Source organism: Gossypium raimondii, chromosome 10 (assembly GCF_025698545.1).
Source record: "Gossypium raimondii isolate GPD5lz chromosome 10, ASM2569854v1, whole genome shotgun sequence".
NCBI lineage: Eukaryota > Viridiplantae > Streptophyta > Magnoliopsida > Malvales > Malvaceae > Gossypium > Gossypium raimondii.
The window spans coordinates 2825721-2849969 of NC_068574.1; the positions used below are offsets into that span (position 1 = coordinate 2825721).

The following is a 24249-nucleotide window of genomic DNA, read 5'->3' on the forward strand; positions in this document are numbered from 1 at the left end:
CCACAAACTTGGTGGAGGGGATCAACATTGTGTTGTTGAAAGCACGATATCTTCTAATTTCATCTATCTTTTCGGCTACATTTTACAGGTTGACTACCTTGATGCCAAGAATGAGTCAGCAACAAGTCAACCAGATGGAGGCGGGACACATGTTTACCGAAGATGTCAAGGATGCAATGGTTGCAAATCATCGAATGGCGAGGTCGATGAATGTAGAATTATATTCACAATGTAATGAAACGTTTCGAGTTACAGAGATCATCGGTTGTCGACCCGGTATACCACCTAGGTCCTACGGAGTTGATCTCCGAAATAGACGGTGCGATTGCAGGAGGTTCCAGACACTTCATTATCCCTGTGCACATGTCGTGGCAGCTTGTGCTAAAGTCTCGCTCAATGTAGCACAATTTATCGATGAAGTGTACACCCTCGAGCGCACGTAGTGTGTATGGGAGAACAAGTTCCCCGTGCTTCCTGACCTATCTACATAGGAGGTTCCTCCGACGACCTTCGAGCTTGTCCCAGACAAAGGGTTGCGTAGGAACCCAAAAGGTCGTCCGCAATTATCCAGAATCCATAAAGAAATGGACATTAGGGAGAAATCCGATGGAAAATTGTGTGGCGTATGCAGATTAGCCGATCATAATCGGAGTAAATGCCCACTCCGAAACTACCATATTAGACAATCGTCACAATCGGGTAGAAATCGAGATGTTGTTCATTACATGTTGAGATGATTGAGTCTAAAATTTGTCTACAATTTGTTGCAGTTAATCTAATTTGACTTACAAAGTTAGTCTAAAGTTTATTTATTTAAATTGAAAAAAAAACCCATAAAATTGATAACTAAAATAGCGAAAAAGTCATTACATAAATGCAAAGTTGATTATTTAAATTGCAAAAAAAAAAACCTATAAAATTATAAATAAAATGGCTACATAAATATGATGTTCTTTATATTACAAAACCCCCTAAAATTGATGGTTTTATGGTGTGTTCTAGAGGTATGTTTTTGTGGAGCTCGACGTTCACGTTGCGGGCGATAAAAGTACATACAACAAATTTAATCAACATTTTAATAAATCAATAAAAATGGTCAAATAAATAAAAATCAAATAAAATTACATTATATAAAAATTACATTAAAAAATCACAAAACACTAAACTAACACTAACAATTTATATAACCTAATCATAAATTACAAACAAAATAACTATAAAATTATTTATTAAATACATTACTAAAAATCACAAAACACATAACTAAACACTAACAATTTATATAACCTAATCATAAATTACTAACAAAATAATTATAAAATTTTTTAAAAAAGTTACATTACTAAAAGATCACAAAACCATATACTAAACACTAACAATTTGTAACCTAATCCCATAAATTATTAACAAAAATAAATAACTATAACAAAACACTAACAATTTATAACCTAATCATAAACTACTAACAAAATAACTATAAATTTATTTTTTAAAATTACATTACTAAAACTTACAAAACACAATAATTTCTAATAAATTACTAACAAAATATTTAACAAAAATAATTTTACTTTACTAAAACTCACCAAATACTAAACTAAACACAAAAATTTATAACATAATCCTAAATTACTAATAAATTAATTTTAAAATAATTACAAATACAACAATTTATAGCATAATCCTAAATTACTAACAAATTAATTTTAAAATAATTATAAAAAATTACATTCATACAAAATCTTAATCCAAAACCATAAACACTAAACATAAGTAATTTATAAATAATAAATAATAACAAAAAATTTCACAACATCTTAATTAAACTCTTTAAATTATAAACAAAATTATTTACTAAAATAATACATTACTTTTTTTTTCTTATTATTTTTATTTTCTTCTCCTTTCTCTCCTATCTTTCTCTCTTCCGGTGGGTGCTTAAACTTGGAGGACCATGCTTATAAGGTCCCCTATTTACAATTTTTTTTCTCTTGTGAAGGGACTACGCACTGCCAAGCAGTGTATCTATGCAAGTGAGGGGCGTGAGGGGGTGGGATGGGCGAGGGGCTAGGGGGTCGTGGCAGGGCGAGGGGCACAAGGGGCAAGCAGTGGCGCCTACCTGTCAGGTGCAACCAGTTGTGTCTATCTGACAGGCGTGCCTTGTTTCGGGTATTTTTAACCCGTATTTTGACACGTTGACTATATTTTGACCTATATATATATATTTAAATATTTTTAATAAAAATAAAATAATAATATTTTATTTAAAGTAAAAAATATTTTAATATAAAAAAGTTGTTGTGCCTATCAGATAGGCGCAAACCAAAAAAACATACAATTTTCGTATATAATCCAATTGACAACCTATTTCAGTATTTAAATTTTTTAAAATTATTTAGGTAAAAGACTCAAAAAACTAATATTGATATTATATTATATGGTTACACTTATACTTTATCATTAAAATGAAACCCTGTTCTTTTTACAAGAAAATTCATTCTAATTCTTGTATTTTTTTCTAATATTTGTAAAATAAATTTTATTTATAGAAAATTTCAAGTAAGTGTAAAAAAGGGTTCAAGTCCATACAAGTTAACCAAGGGTGGAACCTTCTTTTTTTTTCTTCTTTTTTTGTAATTTAGACAAGGATGGACCCAAGGGAAATTACCACTTCTGTAGGGTAGTGGGGATGAAAAGGGCAGAAAATAGCTGGAAGCTGGACTCCACGAAAATACAGCTTATAAGAAAAGTATATTATATATACCTTTTAACCGACATCTGCATTTAATTTTGTTTTTAAAAATACTTTCTGAAATACCTTGCATAAAAAGTTTAAAGATTCTAACTTTGACCCATGCATTGTATTTGTATAAAGGGTTAATTCTGGTTTTAGTACATCTATTTTACTACAAACATAATTTGGTCCTTATTTCCATAATGACTTCGGTAGGTATAAGTTGATAACATCACTAGCTTATGCTATTAAAATGATGAAGTAATTTTTTTTTATTTTTCGATCGTGTAGTTAAAATTACGTCTCAATTAAATGCTTAATATTTAAAAAATTATCACTTAATAGTAACAATTAATAATGTTATTTATTAGATCTATTAATAGCACTATAAAAGTCTCATGATTTAGCTCTTGAATTATACATATTTTCTCACATTTATACTTAAATTTTTTTATTTCAATTCGATATCGAACTATAACTTTTGTTGTCAATAAGAATGTGACACAAAGCACTTTTTATTGGATGCCAATAAATATTTTTGGGTAAAATGAAAACAAAATGATAGTTTAGGGGCTAAATTGTGACTTAAACCTAAAAGTAAAACGATTAAATTATGTAAAATTAAAATTTAAGGATTAAATATTTATTTTTAGTATAATTTAAGGACTAAAACCATAATTATGCCTAACATAAAAATCTCGTATTGGATGTTTATAAACATAATCCAATCCCTCCCCACTTATTTGTTGTGTTGTGTTGTGTTGTGTTCTGTCTTTTCCTCTCTCACTTCGCTTCCCAAGTTCCAACGTCACTAAAACTTACTCCTTGCTCTCTAGTCTCTACCATGAAACCACCACCACCATCCCTCAACTCACTACCACTCTTCCTCTTCCTCCTCCTCTCCGCCGTCATTTCCGCCGCTACCACCACCACAAATGCCACCTCTAAACTTCCTCCTACTCCTTCCCCCACCACTGAAACTCCCTCTTCTTCTTCTTCCTCCTCTTCTACTCTAGACCCTAAACAAATTGAAGCACTTGAATCCCTCAACATTCCCACCGCAAGAGACCCTTGCATCCAACCTTCCCCTCACAACGCCACCGTTTGTGACAGCTCTAAGCCCTTTCGCCACCTCGTTTCCCTCCACCTTTCCAACTGCTCCGCCGACCTTTCCCTCTCTTTCACAGCTCTCAAGTCCCTCTCTTCCGTCCATTCTCTTTCCTTCACGAACTGCCACACATACCCTATTCGCTTCCCTTATGATCTTTCCCTTTCCCTCACTTCCTTCACCTGCATTCGCTCCCTCCGCCGCCTCACCGGAGTCTGGCTCTCACGTTTCGTTAACTTAACCGATCTCACAGTTTCCTTCACTCCGGTTAACACTAGCGGCCTTTATGTAATCCTTGGGAACATGCATAAGCTGAAAACAGTAACCATTTCTCATGCTAATCTCACCGGTTCTCTTCCACGGCACTTGCATCTGAACCTGACCCATGTTGATTTATCTGATAACAAGCTCAAAGGAAACATACCAACTTCCCTTACACTTCTTGAAGATCTTGAATACTTGAATCTTTCATCAAATGGGTTAAATGGGGAGATTCCCACTGAGTTTGGTGACTTGATATCGTTAAAAAACCTATCTTTGGCTTCCAATTCATTTTCTGGTTCAATCCCAGATTCGATTTCTGCTATTCCAGGCTTTGTTCATGTTGATCTGAGTAATAACCAGTTAAATGGCACTGTCCCAAGGTTTTTCTCACAGTTGAAAGGCTTGAAAGTCTTGAACCTCGAGAACAATGAACTTCATGGGGTTTTACCATTCAATGCTAGTTTCATAAAGAAACTGGCTGTTTTCAAGGTTGGTGGGAATAGCAATTTGTGTTACAACCATTCTGTTTTGTCATCAAAAATGAAGCTTGGGATTGCTCGTTGTGATAAGCATGGATTGCCTATGTCACCTCCTCCTTCTAAGGAGTCTTCTGGTGATAGTGACTCTTCAGATTATGAAGATGATAGTGCAGACGATACAAGTGAAAACAAGGAGCATCATCACGGGCCAAATAAGGTTGTTCTTGGTGTTGCAATTGGACTTTCTTCCATAGTTTTCCTTATTGTTTTCTTAGTTCTTCTCTCAAAATGGTGTGGTTGAACAAAACAGTAGTTTCGATCATTGGTTAGATTTTTCATAGTTTGCCATTTATTTATTACTGATATTTGATACACTTGATTTGTGATAAATGAGGGGGGAGTAGCTATAGGAGGCGGAGGAATCATTGAACTGGTATGGTATTCTTTTTTGCTGATATTTTTGGCCATTAGCAGTGGTTTCCATTTTTTTACGAGGTTGGTCAATGAAAGGTGTACAAGGAGTTGCTAATGAAATGTGTCAATGTTAGTCTTTTAAAATATGTATTTTTCAACTTCAAGCATTTGCTTTTTGACACCATTTTTATGATTTTATCATCTCTGATAATTCACTGTGCTTCACTTGTTATCCAACTGTGTTGTCTAACATTAATCTAAAAGGTTTCTAAGTATTAATATCAATGCCAAGAGAAAAGTTGAACTGTGAGCTTTCCCCTGTAAGAACGACCAAAGTATCGTCTTCTGCGGCTACTGTTCTAGATTTTCTCTCATTTAAAGCTGTTACAGTTCTTGAAATATCAATTAACCACATATTACTGTTGATCTTTTGCGAATTCAGGCTCAAAATTGTATGTTGTGGCATATACCTGTTGGACGATCTTCTTTGTTACTATAAACTTGGAGATAATGATTAAAAGCCAAGTTGTTGGTGTTGGTGGATGAATTTGTAGATGTTAATTTATTGTGATAAAAATGATGAAACATTATGACAGATCCAACTGTTATGGTTCCTGCAATAGTTTTGATGGTTGGATCCCAGTTGCTGTTCAGCTGTGTGTCCTGGATACTAGTTTCGTGGTTCTTACTCAAAAAAGGACCACACCACGTGGATGTATGGCCCCAGAGCCGTCATCCATGACCAGGTTGCTGTGACCTTACTTTACTAGTAAGCTTAACATCGTACTGGCTAATTGTTTACGATGCTTAAATCTTCGTTGACATAAGAATTCGGGATTAAAAAAAAAACATACTTGTTAATCTACAGCCTAGTCACCAGAAGCCTCTGCAAGAACAATATCCATCCTTAAAATGGTGAAACCGATTCGAATCTCTCAGCACGATTTCTCTTCTGGTTTCCTTGGACATGAACTTGGCCATTTCATGACAATCACCGCATACTCGGAGATTCTTGGTAACCCGTATTGTTTTTCGAGGTGGTAAGGTTAATAACCCAAAAGCCATGGCTAATTTCTCACTGTGACCACAAAGAGCCATTTCTTTTTGCATCTCATCTGCATTAATCAAAGCATACTTAGTTTTAGGAAAATAGCCTTCTTCCTTCATCTTCCTTCTCATCTTCTTTAGCAAAGATTCAATTTTCTTGGAATGTGGGTGTGAGCTATTATTTCCACTCACAAAGAGATTAACTCTTCCCTTTATCTCTATCCAACTGCAACCTGGGTTCTTTCTTAGGCCTTTCTTCCCTATCTTCTCTCTCATTCTTTTCACTTCCTCCCATTTTTCTGCTTCTGCATAGATATTTGCTAACAGTACATAGTAGCCTGTGTTTTCCGGCTCTAGCTCGAAGACACGTTCTGCAACTTTCTCGGCTAATTCAATATCATGGTAAATCCTGCAACCGCAAAGCAAAGCTCCCCAGATTGTGGCATCTGGTGCAATAGGCAATGTTTCGATGAATTTGTATGCCTTTGAAAGGTTACCAGTTCGAGAAAGAAGATCTACCATGCAGGCATAGTGTTCCAATTTGGGTTCGATGTTGAAATCATTTTTCATTATGTAGAAGAATCTCCAACCTTGCTCGAGTAGTCCGGAATGGCTGCAGGCATACAGTATAGATATGAAGGAGACTTCATCTGGCTCGATTCCCGCGTCTCTCATCTCGTTGAAGGTAGCAATAGCTTCATTTCCATACCCATGCATACCATAACCAGCGATCATTACTGTCCATGAGACTAAATCTTTTGAAGGAATCATATCAAAAAGTAAACGTGCAAGACCTAGAACTCCACACTTGACATATAGGTCGACAAGTGCATTGGCCACATGTCGATCCGAAGAATACCCGTTTCTCAATATGTAACCATGGATCTCTTTGCCTCTTTCTAGAGCAGATAGGCTGGCACATGCAGGAAGAATACATGCCATAGTTCTACTGTCAGGTTTCAGTTCTTTGAGCATTGCAGCAAACGTTTTAAGTGCTTCATTGGGAAGACAATTCTTTGAGTAACCTCCTACCATGGTATTCCAAGAAATAATGTCCTTCACAACCATCGTCGAAAAAACAGAGTTTGCACCTTCCATGCTTCCACATTTAGCATACATATCCATCAATGCATTACACACAAACAAATTGGATGCCATGTTATTTGCCTTGATGTAATCATGTACATCCTTGCCATTATCCAATGAACCACTTCTAGCACAAGCATGTAGAATGCTTGTAATAGCAACCACATCTAGTTTAACACCTTCCTTCTCCATTTGTTGAAGCAATATGATGGCTCCATCAGACCAGCCATCTCGGGTGTAACCTGCTATCATGGAAGTCCATGACACGACATTTCTTTCACCCATCTTCTCAAAAACCCTCAAGGCACCATCAAGATCACCACATTTTGAATACATGTCCAGTAAAGTATTACTAAAGTTGATTCTCCTCTCAAAACTAGATTTTATTGCCAAAGAATGAACAGCCTTCCCTAGTGAAAGAGTACCAGATTTTGCACAACCGACAAGAACACTAATAATAGTAGCCAAATCCACATCAATACCCAAATACATCATCTGTTTATAGATCCCCAGCCCTCTCTCTGTAAGACCATTTGATACATAGCCACTTATCATAGAGTTCCATGATATAACATCTCGGTCACACAATTTATCAAACAGTTCAGAGGCACTTTCAGATCTTTTGCCCTTGAAGTAAAATGCAATGAGGGAGTTCACCACACTGTTACAGCTGCCAAAACCCAGTTTTAACAAATACCCATGAACACATTCGCCTTCTTTTAAACTACCCAGAGCAGCAAAACACTTCAAAACACAAGAAAAGGTGTAAGAGTTCACTTCAATTCCCTTTTCCACCATTATCTTGAATAAACAAATGCTCTCCTTAAAATCGCCAATTTTTGCATACTCACTGACCATGAAATTCCACAAATAAACATTCTTTTTCTCCATCGTATCAAAAACTCTCCTCCCTTCTTTTAAATCTCCACAAGTTGCATAAAAAGATACAAGCTTCAAGCCCAAGGCTTCATCGACTCCAACACTATTAGACTTAATGATTGAATGAACTTTTTTTCCATCCGTTAATGATTTTAAACCAGCACAAAGCTGTAAAACCGAGCCGTACGTTTTAGTTTCAAGTTCAGACTTTTCACACATGCAAACCAATTCCATGGCATTTTCAAGATCACCCAATTGGCAGAAATGAAGGATTTTTGCATTATAATCTGTAACTTGATGATCAATGGTTCTTGTGGGTGTAGCTGAGATTCGGATAGGGATGCAAGACCTGAAAATTGGAGAGAGAAATGTAGTCTTTAAAGAAGGTTTATGGATAAAGCAACCATTTTGAGATGAGAAAAAGTTTTCTTTACGGTTTTGGTTTAGAGTTAGAGGAGAGAAACATAAGTTAGGTGCCGCTTTAGCCATGGAAAGCCAGGGAATCTCTTTCCAAAATGCGAAAGCTTTATGAGAGCTAACGGTTTATAAAGGTCTGCCTTTTTCAACCATTATATGAATCTCCAGATAATATTATTAAAAGAAATAATCAGAAAATATCTAAATTTGAAAAGGATCTGAGTTTAACAGCGCATTGCAAATTCAGTTCAAATCAATTGATAATATTCAATTAAATCAGTTATGATGATTAATTTGATTGTGTAATAGTTAAAATGATTAAATCGATCACAAACCTTACTTTCATTTCCTGTTAAATAAATAGTTTCAACCAGTTTGTACTAATTTACGAGTCAAAAAATTTGTACTAATTTACGAGTCAAAAAATCAGCCAATAACTGGTCAGTCTGATTCTGGTTTAAGATTGATTGATTGATTAAATTGGTTTTCATATTTTTTACCGAATTGAAACTTGCAGGGTTGAAAGAACAAGCAAATGCCAGAGGAAACAAGGGTTACCAAAAATTGAAGAATAAATATAAAACCAACAGGAAAGTCTCAAGCATAAATCTATTCAGGAAAAAGAGAGAAACTGATACACAAACTAGTCAAAATCAAGTAGCCAAAACTGAAAACAACTCAAGCTGAGCTCGTTACTGCTATTTCTTAAGCTCCAATATTTTGGGACTTGTTAAGGATGACACCTTCATATTTGACCTGGAACCACTTCATGGCATCTTCCTTAGTAACTCTGTGCTGAATACCAACACGTGACTTGCATCGGCGACGACGGCCAACGCGATAACCAGCTCGTTCCAGAACAACGTAGAAGTCCATGCCGTAGATACCAGTTGAAGGATCGTACCTAGAGAAGACAACAAGAGTTGGTAATTTATGCCTTCAAGGAGTTCGTCAATATCAACTGTCACTACTAATAAAATTGAGCCTTCCCCATAACCAGTGTTAACCACTAGATGATTGCATCAGGAAATGCTAACTTTTAAAGGGGTACCTAGTTTCAAGCCACACACTAACTTTAATCAGAAAGGCAAACCTTTGAACGACTAAGCCTGGTTAAAAGTTGCATTGCTATCTCCTGGTAATTCTATGTTCCTCGGACTCTTCATTTTATTTGAAGTACATGCGTCCAATACAAGGATACGAGGACATGACCAACAATCAGCTAAATACATTGAAAACCTAGAATGGTATAATTGGCAAAGCAGCACCATTCTTAAATCCTAATAGCGATCCCGACCCTAAAGTTAAATAAAAGCATTGCAGGATACAAACAAGTGCATTGCCATTTCAATGAAAATCGAAGACTTGAACCTATCAAATATTGCTAATTCTCATCAAATTTAAATTGAAAAACAAGTATCCAGAATGCATTATCAACATATATCAATTAAAACAAAAGAGACATACAGAAAAAGACTTACTTGATGCCAAGATCAATGTGTTCCTGGATACCGAATCCGAAGCAGCCGGTATCACTGAAGTTCCTCCTCAAAAGTTCATACTCCTTAACCTTCAACCCACTCTCAAGAAGCTGCATAGCTTTCTCTCCCCTCACAGTCACGTAGCAAGCAATCTTCTCATTACGCCGAATTCCGAAAGATCTCACAGTGTACCTAGCTGCTCACATCAACCCCACATTTTTATTTCCATAAACAACACAATCCAACAAAAGGACAGAATTGGTATCATAATTTTTTTACCTTTGGAGAAGACGGGGGTTTGACCACTGAGTTGTTCCAAGACCTAAAACGAGTATACAGGGATAAGCTAATATTCAAGGCCAAGATTTGGGGGAGAACATGAATGGGTTTTTGTCAGTGTGAATAACGGCGGTTACCTTGGCGGCACGGGTGAGACGATCGCCGCTTTCACCGACGGAGATGTTGAGGACAAGTTTTTGAACTTTAATCTCCCTCATTGGGTTCGACAGCTTCTTCTCCGATGCCTTTCGTAGTTATACAAAGTAAAAACAACCATTAAAAAAAATGTTAATGATACATGTATTAACAAAACAGAAAAGGTCGAGATAAAGAGAAAGCTACCATGATGGGAAATGGAGGTTGAGAGCAGCGTTGTACTGACAAGTGACGAAGAGGCAGCTGGGTCTAATTCCTCACTCTAGGGTTGTCAGGTTGTATGTATGAGTGTTAAAAGTCGCTTCCTTGTTCATGAATGAGTGCCAAAGTCGCATCCTTGAGTTTTGGGCTTCTGGTCTATGGGTTTTGGGCTAAAAGAACAAGAGAGAAGAAGATGAAGGAATAAAAAAATTGGATCTTTCCCATGATAAAGGTCCATTTCCTTTGAAAATCTAGGGTAACCCAAAGCTGCTTTTTTTTCCTCTAATTAAATTATTAATAAATTTATATTTTAATTATTTAACTTTAAAAATTTATAAAATAATCACTGAATTATTTAAAAATTTTCATTTAGTCTGGCTAGTGAGCTTCAATAAATGTTTTGACAATATGTTTTGACAATCAATACAGTGGATCAATACCCATCGACCAGTAAATAAACATACATTAGATTGAGGTTGATTTGATGAATAATGGGAATCGAAAAAAATATATTTAAATTTTAGTTCATAAATTCATGATATTCAAAATATTTCATAAAAAAAGAAAGAAACTGTAGAAAAGAAAGAGAAGGCCATGATAGTGATTTTAGTAGCCTTACATGAAAATTTTCGAATAATTTTATGACCGTTTTATAACTTTTTAAAGTCGAGTGATCAAAACGTAAATTTACTAATACTTTAATGACTACAAATGTAGTTTATTCTTTCTTTTAAAAGAATTCGGAGTTCTGTAGTTGCATTCAACTCCGACTAAATTTAATCCCATTGTTATTTTTTCCATCCACAAAAGTCAAACTCAAAATCATACTTGAAATATATCAAAGTTCTTATCACTCACTCGACAAATTTGTTATTGAAAAACCATTCATCATGAACATCAACTCTATGTCGATCAAATTTGTGTTACATTCATGTATATATAATGGGAATTCCCCTAATGAATTCGACATAAATGCATGCCAAATCTAGATCTTTAATAAATAAGAAGAAAAAAACTTCTCACTGTAATACAGTTATACAGCCGAAGCCATCCTTTGCCTAAGCTTTGACTTTAAGCTGAAAGGCACAAATACCAAATAAGTTAATATTGCAAGCAGCAAATACAATTTTGTCACAGTAAAAGAATTGGGGCATGGATGGCTACTTCTGAAATTTGAAAACTCAATCTTTATGGTTTGTCTATATGGGTATTGAAAACCAGAAACAACCCGTAATGTAGCCTCACCGACGAGTTATTTCATATCCATTCAAATTCGACAGGAGAAGCTGACCCGACAGGAAGGCAAGAAAAGGTGGTGCAGAGGACGAACGTTATGTCCGGTTCACACCTTTGCTAAAACATATTCACACGGAAGAACCACGGCAGTACAAAGGCCATTACCAGGCATGCCATGAGGAAGTTACAGAAAGGCTGTCCACGCCAACATCCTGAATGTTGATCTGAGAAGCTAGCACCGCCACTTGTAGATCCTTGGCCATGCCAATCTTCGATAAATCTGTTATCTCTAACGCCACTGATGTTTTTTGCGGTTTGACCACAAATTTCGCACATTCTGCAGAAAAAAAAAAAAACATAAGAAGGTATATATAGGAGATTTGCCAACATGTTCTGCTTCCAAGTACTTCCTGAGATATCAAATGTTGGTTTGAGATACAAGCTATTCGCGATACATAAAAATAGTTGCCATTTGATAATAATTCAATGAACTCTTACACCTTCTACTGTATGATGACAATTCAATTCGCTCAAACAGTTGAAAAAACAAGAAGATAGGAAAACACAAAGGGTCTATAGCTTCATATTCGATATTGATCAAAGTGAACATTTCTCACTTATGTATGTTCTTAGAGTCCAATTAGATATTTCATTGCAAAAAAAACAATGGCAATGGAGAAAAAAGTCATGTTTCAATGACCATTGAAATATTTCACATTATTAACTCTTCTGTTCCAATTATTGTATATGGAGTTTTGTGCCTCCTTACAAAAGGTGGATGGTAATTTTGAAATCCATAAATGAAAATGTTTCAATGAGACCTAAAAAACTTATAGTTGGTCCTAAAGCTAATTCCAAACACAACTAGAGCAAAGAACAATTAAAATTCCAGAGTTAAGAAGCCAAACCCTATATCAACAATACCTAACACATAATGACATGGTAGTAACAGCAAAGCATTAACAACAAGGCAATGCGTATTTTCCCCAAAGAGACCTAGTTTAGATCCTAAAACTTCACTACTAGAGAAAGAACATTACCTGTTTCCTTTCAGCTTAAACCATGCCTCTGCGCAATGACTATGTGCGATTCCTAGCTCATCTTTGCACTCGCAACCTAGTTGAATTAGATCCACATCAGCTGCAGTAGCCGATGTACTATCAGTATATTCAAGGGATTGCTCGGAATTCAAATGACAAATTCTACAAACTGTTTCCTCATCCCAACTCTCCTTAAACTGTCTTTGGCCACCGCCGCTTCCCTTTACATCAATCACACATGCGTCCTCTGCTTCAGCAGCTTTTGTCTTTGGCCCTTCAACTGATACTTTACTTGAACCAAGACCATAGTCTTTCACTTCGAACTCTCCGCTAATTCCTTCCAGAGATGATGCCTCTTGGGTGTTAATCACAATAATGGTCTGAATTACAGATCCAGTAACTGAATTAGGGAAACTCTCACTACTTCCTTGATCAACTTGACCTCTAATTTCATTCATCTCCTCGCAAATCGATTCATTCCTTTCTTCAACAAACCCCTCACTTGATGATACCACTACATTTGCATCAATTAAACTACTTGAATTCCCGTTAGTTCCCAGATCATTCTGACCAATTCCTCTCCCAAAATCCATCTCCTGATTCTTACACGATTCAAAGCCATCATTTTGCAATCTCAAATCCGAATTTTCTCCATTAGAACACAATTTTTCTTCAGAATTTTCCACAATGGCAGTTCCAGACACAACCCCATTAATCGAATTCTTTGAATTTCCACCGACACATTCCCCAACTTGACTCAAGTTCATACTAGCCCCTATGCAATCACCCCTTTTCTCTTGATCCATTAATCTTAGCTAACTACACCTCTTCCTCGTCTAAAATAATAAAAAAACCAAGGCAATAAGCATACGTATGAGCAATCAGATAATGGAAAAGAGCTAACGTTTTCTCCATTTTAAAACCAAAGCCAGACCATATACACTGTGATCAAACCATTTTTCCTGCTCATTACACCCCCCCCCCACAAGATTCCAAAAAAGCTATAATCACAAAAGAATAAACATAATCATAGAAAGAGCTTATGAACTCCCTCAAAAGTAATAAAAATCGAATCTTTGTTTAACTTCCAAAACAACCCAGAATCAGATCCTTACCTACTTTTGTATCACTTCAACTCCAAGCAAAATAGACAAACAAACAAAAATCTTACCTCCACCCCAAAAATAAGAAGGGTTTTGTTAACATTGAAATGTCAAAACCCAAGAATTCAAATGGAGAAAAGATCATAATAAAATGGGTTCAATTGGTATAAGAGAATCAAACACTTTCACCATTAAAATACAAATAAATTGAGAGAATCTATACAAATATATATTGGCTTAAAGAGGGTGAAAGAGGTTAGGTGAAGAAAGGAACTTGAAAACAAATGGTATAAGAATGAAAATGGGTTGAGTGAAGATTACCTAAATATTGACTAGAATCAGCAGAAAAATAGGGATTATAATAATAGAATTATTACATTAATTAAATGGAGGAAAAAAGGAATCTTTTTTTGAAAGGATTTCATTTTCGGATTCACGGCGTTACATAAGTAATGCTTATCTTGATGGGTTAGGCAAATTTTATATTTTTTTTTTGGTTCAAAAGGGTTTAGGCAAAATTTTGGGTTCTTGAAAATGTTTTCTTTATTAGAAAAACACTATGATTTTCTCCTCTCAATGTGATCATTGACTTCATTTATGAATTTTAACTTTTTAAGGAATTGTGTTGAATGGACGAAGTTTTTCTTCTTATTTTGTTCTAGAAATAGAAAATGAATATGATTATAAAATAAGAAAAAAGACGTGGAAGATTCAAGAAAGCGCATTGGCGAAAATGGCAACTTCATATACTCAATCTTTTAATATTATATTTCCAAAAATTCCACTTCCAAAAATAATAATAAAGTTAATTTTGGAATAAGTGATAGTCTTGTTTCAACTCTTATTTAGGGTGGGTTTAAGTAGATCGTGCGTTCACTTACGATTAGTATAAACACAACGGTGATAGTGAGATTAGATACTATAACGATACTGTAACATGAGATAAAAAGTAAATTAAATGCATCGCACCCAACAGCTCATCCAAACCCCACCTTAGAATGATTGTTTAAGATAATTTTTGTTTGATAATAATTACATTCGAAACAATTATGTTTAGAATAAGGTTTTAGTTTAAAACATTTATTTTTTGAGAACTATTAATGTTTAGAATAACCTTGTTTAGATTAATTGTGTTTTAAGAACAACTATGTTCAAAGCAATTTTGTTCAAAACTTCTATTTAAAAAATGGTGCTTTTAAGAAGAGTCGTCACTTAAAATAAGCATCACCATAAAACAATTCTTGTTTGAAACAACATTTACTAAGAACAATTATGTTGATAACAAACTAATGTTTGGAATAAGTCAAAATAACCTTTATTCAAGAATAATTCTTCACCAAATTAGAAAAAAAAAAAACAAAATAACCTCGGAGTATATCAATTGAGTTTTTGGGATGTCTTTCACTTTTAAAATGTTTCAAAGAACTTGGCTTAGTGAATTATGGAGATAATTAAAAGGTTCCATCTTAACATTTTCATTAACATTAAGGGTATGTTTGGTTTAGTGGGAAAATGGAGGGATGGAAGAAGATGGTGAAAAAGTGGAAAGAAAATTGTTATACCCCCACCCACGTGGGACATGTGGCAGGACGATAGGTCACTTGAGAAACGCCTCTTACATGCCATAAACCAAGTGGTTGGTCAAGCCACTTGCTCCTCGAAAGGACGCTATCACCAAAGTTCCCCAAGAACTTGGTCTTTTGTGAAGAATATGATCCTTTTAGTCACCAAACCTTATATGAGATTAACCACTTCGTACCATGAATCTTTATATCCTATCATAGTCCACAGACATCCCACCCCACGTGTCCTAGAATGATGGTCTAATGACGAATCCACCATATTAATGCCACCAAACAAAGGGCCCTCGCCTATAAATAGTCCCCAAGACAATGAAAACTCTGCCACTTTACTCTCAGCCTTCATCTCCACCATCTTCACTCTCTCTACTCTTCAGCTCTCCGCCCAGATAGGGTGAATTGATCTTTCTCTTATCTTTTTCTTATCTTTCTCTTTAATATATTTGATTCACTTGTTTGTAAATATTTCATCTCTGCATAAAATAAACCTCTGCAATAATTTAAAAAATACATAGAAAGTGGTGAATCATCAACAACAAAAGTCTTCAGCATATCAAAACCAACATAGAGTGGTGTCAACCTCGAAATGGAACATTGGGTTCCCCAACAGATCATGTATAACCCATCAAAGTGTTGTCATAATAACCAGGCCAAGCCACTTGGTTAAATCAGAAACTTGTAGTTTGACTAGTTTGAGTGATGGTATATGATTGGAAATAGAGCCAACTGTAATGAGTCGATAAAAAATCAAAAACGAGATAAAGAACCGATGATTCAACAGATTAAACTACTAATGAAATTTTTAATAATTTTATGATTTTTTATTTAATTATTTTGACCCAATAAACCACTAGACTAGTTCTTACGACATTGACTATCGAACTATGACACCCTAAAACATAAGAAAAAAAAAGGGTTGAAAGGTTTTTGATTTTGAATATGAGCTTCTTTGGCACTTTCTTAAATAAGCAAATAAGGTGATGAATCAAGGGTAGAAAAGTTTTCGATTTTGAATATGAGCTTCTTTGGCACTTTCTTAAATAAGCAAAATGAAAGACGAAACTTTTTTTTTTTTTTTGCTTACATGGCTTTTATGCAGTTTTAAATTGACCATGTAAGCAAGAAGACAATTTTTAAAATGGTACATAATCTAATATAATGGAAACCATTTAACAATGTTGTTAATAGAACTGCAATTATTAAATTAAAAGTGTAAATAGATTAAATATTTGAAAACAAAAGTAGAGATTAAATTTTAAATGTGTTGAAGAGTATAGGGACTGAAAGTGGAATTAAACCATGCAATTAAAAGCATAAATCATATTGCAAATTGCAAACCGTCAGCGATATTACGGAAAACCCAACAACTATAAATAAATTTTGAGATATCAAAACGCATTTTTATCATTTATTAATCTATAATTTCTTTCATTTTAAGGGATTAAAAGAATTATTTTTCATTTTAAAAGTTAATTTATAATTGAGTTAAAGTATAAATTTGTTTGAAATTGATATTCGTCATTATATTTTGAAAAATGTGAGTAAATTTATTATTCAACTCTTATGTGATTGACTTTTATTAAATTTTGCCACCAGTTTTAGTTTTTAATTCAATTTTACCGATCAATATTAATTTTGATTATTTGAAAACCTATTTTAATGATGAAAACCTATTTTAATGAAAAAAAAAATCTTAACGTCACAAATTTACAAACTAAAATTCAAATTACTTTCTTCTCCGATCTCCAACATTAACGTCAGATTGACTTGGACCTAAAGTATATTCTTCTACTCGTTGATGGATACAAATCCACTGTACCAATCTCGAATCGTTGCTTGGAGCTCATTAGCCGGACTTTAAAAAGAACTTAACAATCTAGTAACTTAAATAAAAACTTTCGAATAGTTCAGTGAAAAATTCTGAATAGTTCAATGACTATTTTGTAACTTTTTGATGTTAAGTGACTAAAACATAAATTGCTAATAGTTTAATGACCTAGGTGTAGTTTACCCAAAAATATTTATAAGACAAATAAAAAGGATGGGTCTACATTGACACTAAATTCAATGAAGAAATAATACATGTTTGACTTGATCGGCAATCCTTCTCTGAAGACAAACTTGGCGAACCACAATCAAACATGTCGATATGGAAATTTGTTGTTTACCATGTTCTTCTTCCCTTAAATTTGTCCAAATTCTAATCATTTCATTTTCGTAATTAATGTTACCAAAGTTTGAATTTTAATTCTAAAAGTCCAGCAATCACCAGCCGGCTATTTCGGCATATTCCAAAGACCATCATTTTTCTTTTCTTCTTTTGAGTGTCATACACTCCCATTTGTAAATTCTAAAATTCTAAAAATTGATTTAATAATTGAACTGGTTTATTTTGGTTTGATTAGTGTAATCTGATTCGATTAAATAAATCAATTAAAAATTTAAAAAATTTGGATTAAACATTCTGTACTGATACCCGAATCAATTGATTCAATGACTTTCTTTTTTCTGGTATCACGACTGATTCCCGATCCAGTTCAAACTAAATTCCAAATGGTCTTCTTCATATTAGAATTAGAATTGTTCTTTGTTTTTGTTATACCTACACCTCACAAGTCCTCCATTAACATCTGGTGAGCTTGTCGTGTGACACTACGACCTCGTCGAGGTCCATGCGAGCTAAGATCGATAACGAAGGCAAAATCCTGCTGACCAGTATCTAGAGGCACCTTGCAGGCGACGAGCACACGTCAAGGGATCACACCCCTAACACAGACAACCCACACCTACGTAGAAGAACATCAATAGGTCGACTAAACCCAAATAATACAAAACCAAAAGGAGAAAGACATGTAAAGCCTCGCGCAAGGGACCAACAACACCCTCCAAATAATACAAAACCAAAAGTAGAAAGAGATGTAAAGCCTCGGCAAGGGACCAACAACACCCTTTATAAGGCTCCCAAGACCCAGGAATCAGCAGAACATCCATGATACTTTTTCACTCCTAACTCCAAACCTTCTCTCAGCTCCCAGCTCCCATAAACTCTCTTACTGCTGTCCGCCCACCGGGTGAACTGTTCTTAGCCACCCTTCTCTCCACCGTGTATCAACAGCATCTGAATATTGGATTTGCTTTATTTATTTTTCACAAGTTTTGGTTGTTAATAGTCACCTCAAAATTGGAGAAAATATTTTCATAGACTACAAAAGCTAAGGCATTCCTTGTAATTACATTTGAAAAGCTATAAAAACATAAAAATGGTTAACACGGTTACTCTCAAGTCTCAAAATCCTGAGTCAATTTTGGGACATTTTCACTAACTTATAGGAGAGTTCCTCAATCTAACTCTTACTGGTTCATGACTTCCATTCGATTCCCAGGTGCAAAAATCATATACAAACTGATGGGGAAGGGCAAATTTTATGCTTTCTATTTACCGAGGTCCGGAAAGTTCCATTGCTTCAATGATGAAGGATGACTCTTCATGAACGTCACTGTAATTCCTAGAGAAGCTATATGCGCTGGTCTCGCAATGGTTTGTTCCACCTTGTGGTTCTTCTGTTCCCGACTGCACAAGTCCTTCAAGGACCTTCAAAACTTCAGACATCTTGGGGCGAAGGTGTGGTTGTGGTCGAGTACACTGCAGCGCCAACTCTGTTACTGTTTCCAACTCGATTGTGTCGAAGCATCCTTGTAAATCCCTGTCCACTAGCACTTCAAGTCTCCTCTCCTCGTGCAATGTCCTAACCTGTATCACCCATGAAGTATCTTCAGATTAAATATGGATTAATAGCACCGAACAAAAAGTACGATAAATTGTTAGTTTATGCTGGATGTTGTCATAACAAAGCAAACATCCATTATGCTGAGTGATCTGGATTTTGTAGGCATGCATAACTTTCTCTAGGTAAACAGTGAGCACACAGAATGACAAAGATCCACGTTAGTAGACAGTCATCGATCATTTCTTACCCAGTCAAGAATCATTCCCTTTTGAACCTGTCCATTACCAGCATCTAATGTCTTTTGTCCAGTGATGAGTTCCAACAGTAGTATCCCAAATCCAAAGACATCTGTTTTCTCAGAAGACTGTCCGGTTGAAAGATACTCCGGGGCTATGTGTCCTACAGTCCCTCGCACAGCAGTAGTAACATGGGAATCCCGTTTATCTAAGAGCTTAGCAAGACCAAAATCCCCTACCACAGCTTCAAAGCTTTCGTCAAGCAAAATGTTTGCAGCTTTTACATCCCGGTGAATTATTTTGGGATTACATTGCTCGTGTAAATATAGAAGTCCACGAGCAGCTCCAAGGGCAATATGCATTCGTCTACTCCAATTCAAAGCAGGCTTTCCATGACAAGCATCTGGTAAACATAATCACATTATAAGGAAATGGTGAGGCCACGAGGGGCAAAATATAAAAAGCTGTGAGCGAATCATAAAATAAATGAATAGTTATGACTATGCGTTTAAGCCACAAAAAGAAAACAAACCTCTTAAACGATCGGCAACACTACCATTTGGCATATAAGGATACACAAGCAATCTCTCATCAGGTGTCATACAGAAGCCATACAAACGTAAGAGGTTACGGTGAAGAGCTAAACCAATCATCTCTACTTCAGTTTGAAATTGCACTTCTCCTGTGAAATTAGGATCTTTAAGCCTTTTAACTGCAACCACTGACCTATTTGGAAGACACCCTTTATAGACAACTCCATATCCTCCTTGTCCTAAAATGTTTTTGGAGTTAAAATTGCTGGTGGCGATTTGCAGTTCACGATAGGAGAACCTCTTTAGATGACCAATTTCAAAATCATAATCCTGCTGCACTGCAATTCAAAGTAACACAAAATTCTCAAATTCCAACAATTACACAAATTCAGTGTTTGAAAAGTGCATCTTGTGAATTTGGGAGTACCGTATGAGGGTAGCATAATCCGAGATCTGTACCAACGCACCCAACAAGCAAGCAGCATCACGGAAACCACAAATGCGAAACCAATTCCTATGGCAACAGAAAGCAGCCAATGATGGTTTCCACTGACTTGAGAAGACGAAACTGAGCCTGCCACTAAACAATCGGGCATGTTAGATTGTCATAATTAAAGAGCATACAGCAAAAGCACTTTGATAGATATCAACAACGTACCATTTAATGGATACGAAACATCTGTGCATATATGTTCAGAAGAAGCACAAAGAAAGTTGTTTCCCGTAATACTACACAACAAAAAAGGAACATTGAGCATGAAGTGAATGAAAGCTATTTATCAGCAAGATTGTTCTGAACATGAAAACAAATATTTAAAGCTTAGGCTTATTGATGTGAAATGAAATCTCTTTTCTGCAAGGAAGCTCACCTATAACCTTTTGCTAGTATTTTCGGAGTAGGACCACTGAGATTATTATATGATAAGTCCCTGCACAATATCATTTAAGTTAATTGAAATCATCATCGTGTAGCAGTCTGGATTAGAATTAAGGTAACATGACAGGAATGTACAAGAACGAAAGACCGGTGAGATTCGCAACGTGTCTAGGAATAGGTCCAGATAAATTGTTCTTGCTAAGCCTCCTGAAAAATCCAGAGCAAAGATTTTAGGAGGCAAACATTAAGAAAACTTGCGCTTGTACATAACAACAAATGTTATAAAAATGCATTGAAGAAATGTCAGGGCCGCACTCACAGATAACTTAGATGAGTTAGAGAGCCCAAAGTACTTGGAATTGCTCCAACAAAGTGGTTACCGGAAAGATCCAGAGTTTGAAGCTCCGAGAGTTTCCCTATCTCATCCGGGATGGGACCTGATAACTGATTGTTTTGCAACAACCTACAAAAACAATGACAAAGAAGGATTATTCGATAAAATAACCCCTGAATTTAAGAAAATAAGACTAAAACTAAGTTCTGAGAACCAACACTAGCATTTCTTCCAACAAGAACATGTACCCAAGTGCACCGTAATGCATATTCTTTCACAAGCAAATCAACTTCTAAAAGAATACCCCATAAAAGTAATGTCTTGGGCAATCCTAATCACTACTAAAACATCAATTTCACATTGGTTCCAATACTGTAAGAATTAGCAGTTGGATTACAAGAAAAGATATAAGACGGTGGACTCACATTGTCCTTAGGTGACTCAAATTCCCAATGCTGGGTGAAAGCAGACCTGATAACCCTGTGCTGGCCATTTCTCTATCAACAACAATTTTACAAAATCAAGCTCTCATTTTTACTTTTTTTTTAATCAAATTATTCACAATCGATAAAGAAATAGAAAAGGAGCATAGTTCCTCACAGTGAGATAACGAAACCTTCAGCAGAACAAGCCACCATGTTCCATGTACAAGGATCAACCGAGTTGATATCCCAGCCATCCATAACCTGCTTATAATCTCTCAGCTCTCTCTTCACCGACATCAAAGCAGCCACTGTTATTACAATACCACCCAAAATCAACAAAAGAAAAAGAAAAAAAATACTAAAAAAAGAAAGAAATTAAGAACCCAAAATGGACCTTCATAGTTAACTCCTTTGGGAGAAAGGAGACTATCACCATCTGAAACTGAATGGACCGAACAAAACCAATGTAAAAAGAACCAAAACACCCACATAATGTGCTGCTCCATTGAATGTTAAACAAAAGCAATGACAAAAAGGAGAAGCTAAAGTTACAAAGGAAAGCTGGAAGGCTTTTGATTCTTTTTTTCACTTAGGCTTTTGACTTTAGGGAATGAAAGTAAGGCCAGAATCTACTGACAGAAAACAAAAAATGCAATCTGAATTCAGCTAAAGTTTGGTTTTTTTTTTTATTGAATTATATATTTGTTTGCAGCTCTGCTTGGACTCTTGGCTGAAAAGATTAATATTTTCGAGTATAAAAATGGTGAGGAAAGGCTATTTTTTTTTGGGGGTGTTTTTGCAAGTGGCGAGGCCAGAAGAAAGGTCCTTTGAACATGGGGCAAGTCCTCGAGATGTGTGAAATGACAGAGATGGTCGCTTTTCATGATTTAAAGGTGGTATTTTTTTTGGTATTGTTACGATTTACGATGTTTGGATTTTGTCTGAATTTGAGTTAGTTTTGGGCCGTTGAGATCGTATGTTTTGATGATTGATGGGAAACGAACGGTTCATAAGTGATTCAATTTCTTTTCATAAGTGATTGATCGTATGTTACAATTTTCACCGCGGAGTTTAAGTTATTTTTATTTAATTGATTCCTAAACTTAATAATTGTTTTTATATTTAAGTTTGGTTTTTTTTGGTTTTTTTGTTTGAGTCATTAATCTTGATAATTATTTTTGCATTAGGGTTTGAATAATTTTTGTCTAAGTTAACTTTAATACTTCATTGAAAATTCTAAAGTTCAAGCTTCGATTGGAATGATTATTAAGTTCAGAGATTAACTTGGGAAAAAAAATTTCAAGTTTCAATATAAAAACAATTATAAAATTTAAGGATTAATTTAACCAAAACAAATTTCAAACCCCCGAGTATGGAAGTTGTTACCTAGTTCAAGTTCGAAATATTGATTTAATTTTTTCGGGTTTTTTCACCATAGGAATACAACGATTCTCTCCTCCAAACGGCCCCGTTTCAAAAAAACAATGAAAACAAAAGCAAGATATTTCGTTTGATCTGTTATGAAATGAATGGTTAAAAATTTAATGAGGTTAAATCATTAAACGAAATTTAAAAAATTTGAATGTTTAATAAGTTATATTCAGAGGGAGATTTGAAAAATTGATGTGAAAGACAGAAAATTGAGAACAAAGAATGTTGAAAGAACAGAAAGGGGAACATTGAAACAGGGAACCAGCTCAGCTAATTGTCTTTTTGACGACCAAAAAAGAAAACCCTAATTATTAAGCATGGGTAGGACCTTAGGGCTAAGGATAAGACTTAAAGGGCATCTACTTTTTGACAAAAAAAAACCCACTACAATTATGCATGCATCTTAAATAGGTAAATGTTTGAATTATATACAAGTAAATTGATTTTCCCGATAAAAATTTGATTAATTTTATTGTTAAAAATTAATTTATTCTATTTATGATAAAAATAGATAAAATTTTTAACAGAAATAATTATCAATTTAATACAATTTTTAAATAAAACAAATAAAATATACATAACCTCTATAATTCTTTTACCATCTAAAATATCATTACAATCTGGACATTAACTTTCCATCCCGGACAAAACACCAAATAGCACAGGCAACAGACATTAACTTTCATTTTGACATATGTTTGTTCCTACCTTTTGCCCACACACACACACACACACACGTATATATATATATATATTACCTTTGGCTGAGTTACAGCAATGGCCAATGTTCATCCAATGTTCATCCATCAGAGGATGAACTTTAGCTTTGCAATATGGCTTTGCTGAGGCTGTTGAAATAGAATTGAGACCGGGAGCTTGATTTCTTGGAGCCAATAAACAAAAAACCAGTAGTGGCATTACTTGGTACAAACAGTAACAATCATGATCTGCTAGATAAAATATATATTCTCTATTTTTATCAAATATTTGTGTTGAATTTGTATTAAATTCATGTTTCCATGTAACCCTGGCCCTGTTATTGGTCAGACTGAAGACAGGACCTAAGATCTGCTTGTTATTTTGTGAAAGTTGGGCTATTTATAGTTAACACTAATGATTAATTTTTTTATCGTGAAAGTTTTACAAAAATAATACATACTTAAGCGAACTTGAATCTATGT

General features: G+C 35.0%; 5 protein-coding genes across 6 annotated transcripts; 1 reads left to right on the forward strand and 4 right to left on the reverse strand.

Annotated features, from left to right (window-relative positions):
- Positions 1–3465: 3465 nt before the first annotated feature.
- LOC105777847 (receptor-like protein 51) lies at positions 3466–5262 on the forward strand. Its single transcript, XM_012601342.2, has one exon. It carries the CDS (start codon positions 3579–3581, stop codon positions 4884–4886), a length of 1308 nt encoding a protein of 435 aa, XP_012456796.1. The 5' UTR covers positions 3466–3578; the 3' UTR covers positions 4887–5262.
- A 507-nt stretch (positions 5263–5769) lies between these two features.
- LOC105777846 (pentatricopeptide repeat-containing protein DOT4, chloroplastic) lies at positions 5770–8575 on the reverse strand. The gene has a single exon (XM_012601341.2). The coding sequence runs from the start codon at positions 8498–8500 to the stop codon at positions 5873–5875; it is 2628 nt and encodes an 875-aa protein (XP_012456795.1). The 5' UTR covers positions 8501–8575; the 3' UTR covers positions 5770–5872.
- Positions 8576–8982: 407 nt separating this feature from the next.
- Positions 8983–10695, reverse strand: LOC105778012 (60S ribosomal protein L11). The gene is made up of 5 exons (XM_012601558.2): positions 10531–10695; positions 10326–10433; positions 10189–10231; positions 9910–10105; positions 8983–9332 (listed from the first exon to the last, which is right to left on the reverse strand). Exons 1-5 carry the CDS (start codon positions 10531–10533, stop codon positions 9134–9136), a joined length of 549 nt encoding a protein of 182 aa, XP_012457012.1. The 5' UTR covers positions 10534–10695; the 3' UTR covers positions 8983–9133.
- An 823-nt stretch (positions 10696–11518) lies between these two features.
- Positions 11519–14463, reverse strand: LOC105776534 (uncharacterized). The gene is made up of 2 exons (XM_012599242.2): positions 12822–14463; positions 11519–12118 (listed from the first exon to the last, which is right to left on the reverse strand). The coding sequence occupies exons 1-2, from the start codon at positions 13625–13627 to the stop codon at positions 11899–11901; spliced, it is 1026 nt and encodes a 341-aa protein (XP_012454696.1). The 5' UTR covers positions 13628–14463; the 3' UTR covers positions 11519–11898.
- Positions 14464–18685: 4222 nt separating this feature from the next.
- LOC105776532 (probable LRR receptor-like serine/threonine-protein kinase At5g45780) lies at positions 18686–22473 on the reverse strand. Of its 2 annotated transcripts, none has more exons than XM_012599238.2 (11): positions 22032–22473; positions 21813–21945; positions 21638–21709; positions 21198–21341; positions 21014–21085; positions 20871–20930; positions 20660–20730; positions 20429–20575; positions 20001–20339; positions 19480–19871; positions 18686–19255 (listed from the first exon to the last, which is right to left on the reverse strand). In XM_012599238.2, the coding sequence occupies exons 1-11, from the start codon at positions 22141–22143 to the stop codon at positions 18941–18943; spliced, it is 1857 nt and encodes a 618-aa protein (XP_012454692.1). In that variant the 5' UTR covers positions 22144–22473; the 3' UTR covers positions 18686–18940. The 2 variants fall into 2 exon arrangements, with proteins under 2 accessions (XP_012454692.1, XP_012454691.1); XM_012599237.2 differs by having other exon boundaries at positions 20429–20581; positions 22032–22472.
- Positions 22474–24249: the final 1776 nt, after the last annotated feature.

Excerpts from the sequence above, each read along its gene's own strand:
- LOC105777847 (XM_012601342.2), top strand. The coding sequence starts at position 3,579 with ATGAAACCACCACCACCATCCCTCAACTCACTACCACTCTTCCTCTTC.
- LOC105777846 (XM_012601341.2), bottom strand. The coding sequence starts at position 8,500 with ATGGCTAAAGCGGCACCTAACTTATGTTTCTCTCCTCTAACTCTAAAC.
- LOC105778012 (XM_012601558.2), bottom strand. Across the intron at positions 10,232-10,325 it reads GTCTCACCCGTGCCGCCAAG|GTCTTGGAACAACTCAGTGG; the intron begins GTAACCGCCGTT and ends TACTCGTTTTAG. Across the intron at positions 9,333-9,909 it reads CACATTGATCTTGGCATCAA|GTACGATCCTTCAACTGGTA; the intron begins GTAAGTCTTTTT and ends TGTCTTCTCTAG.
- LOC105776534 (XM_012599242.2), bottom strand. The coding sequence starts at position 13,627 with ATGGATCAAGAGAAAAGGGGTGATTGCATAGGGGCTAGTATGAACTTG. Across the intron at positions 12,119-12,821 it reads TTTAAGCTGAAAGGAAACAG|AATGTGCGAAATTTGTGGTC; the intron begins GTAATGTTCTTT and ends TTTTTTCTGCAG.
- LOC105776532 (XM_012599237.2), bottom strand. The coding sequence starts at position 22,143 with ATGGAGCAGCACATTATGTGGGTGTTTTGGTTCTTTTTACATTGGTTT. Across the intron at positions 21,710-21,812 it reads GAAGGTTTCGTTATCTCACT|AGAAATGGCCAGCACAGGGT; the intron begins GTGAGGAACTAT and ends TGTTGTTGATAG. Across the intron at positions 21,342-21,637 it reads TTGAGTCACCTAAGGACAAT|GTTGTTGCAAAACAATCAGT; the intron begins GTGAGTCCACCG and ends TTGTTTTTGTAG.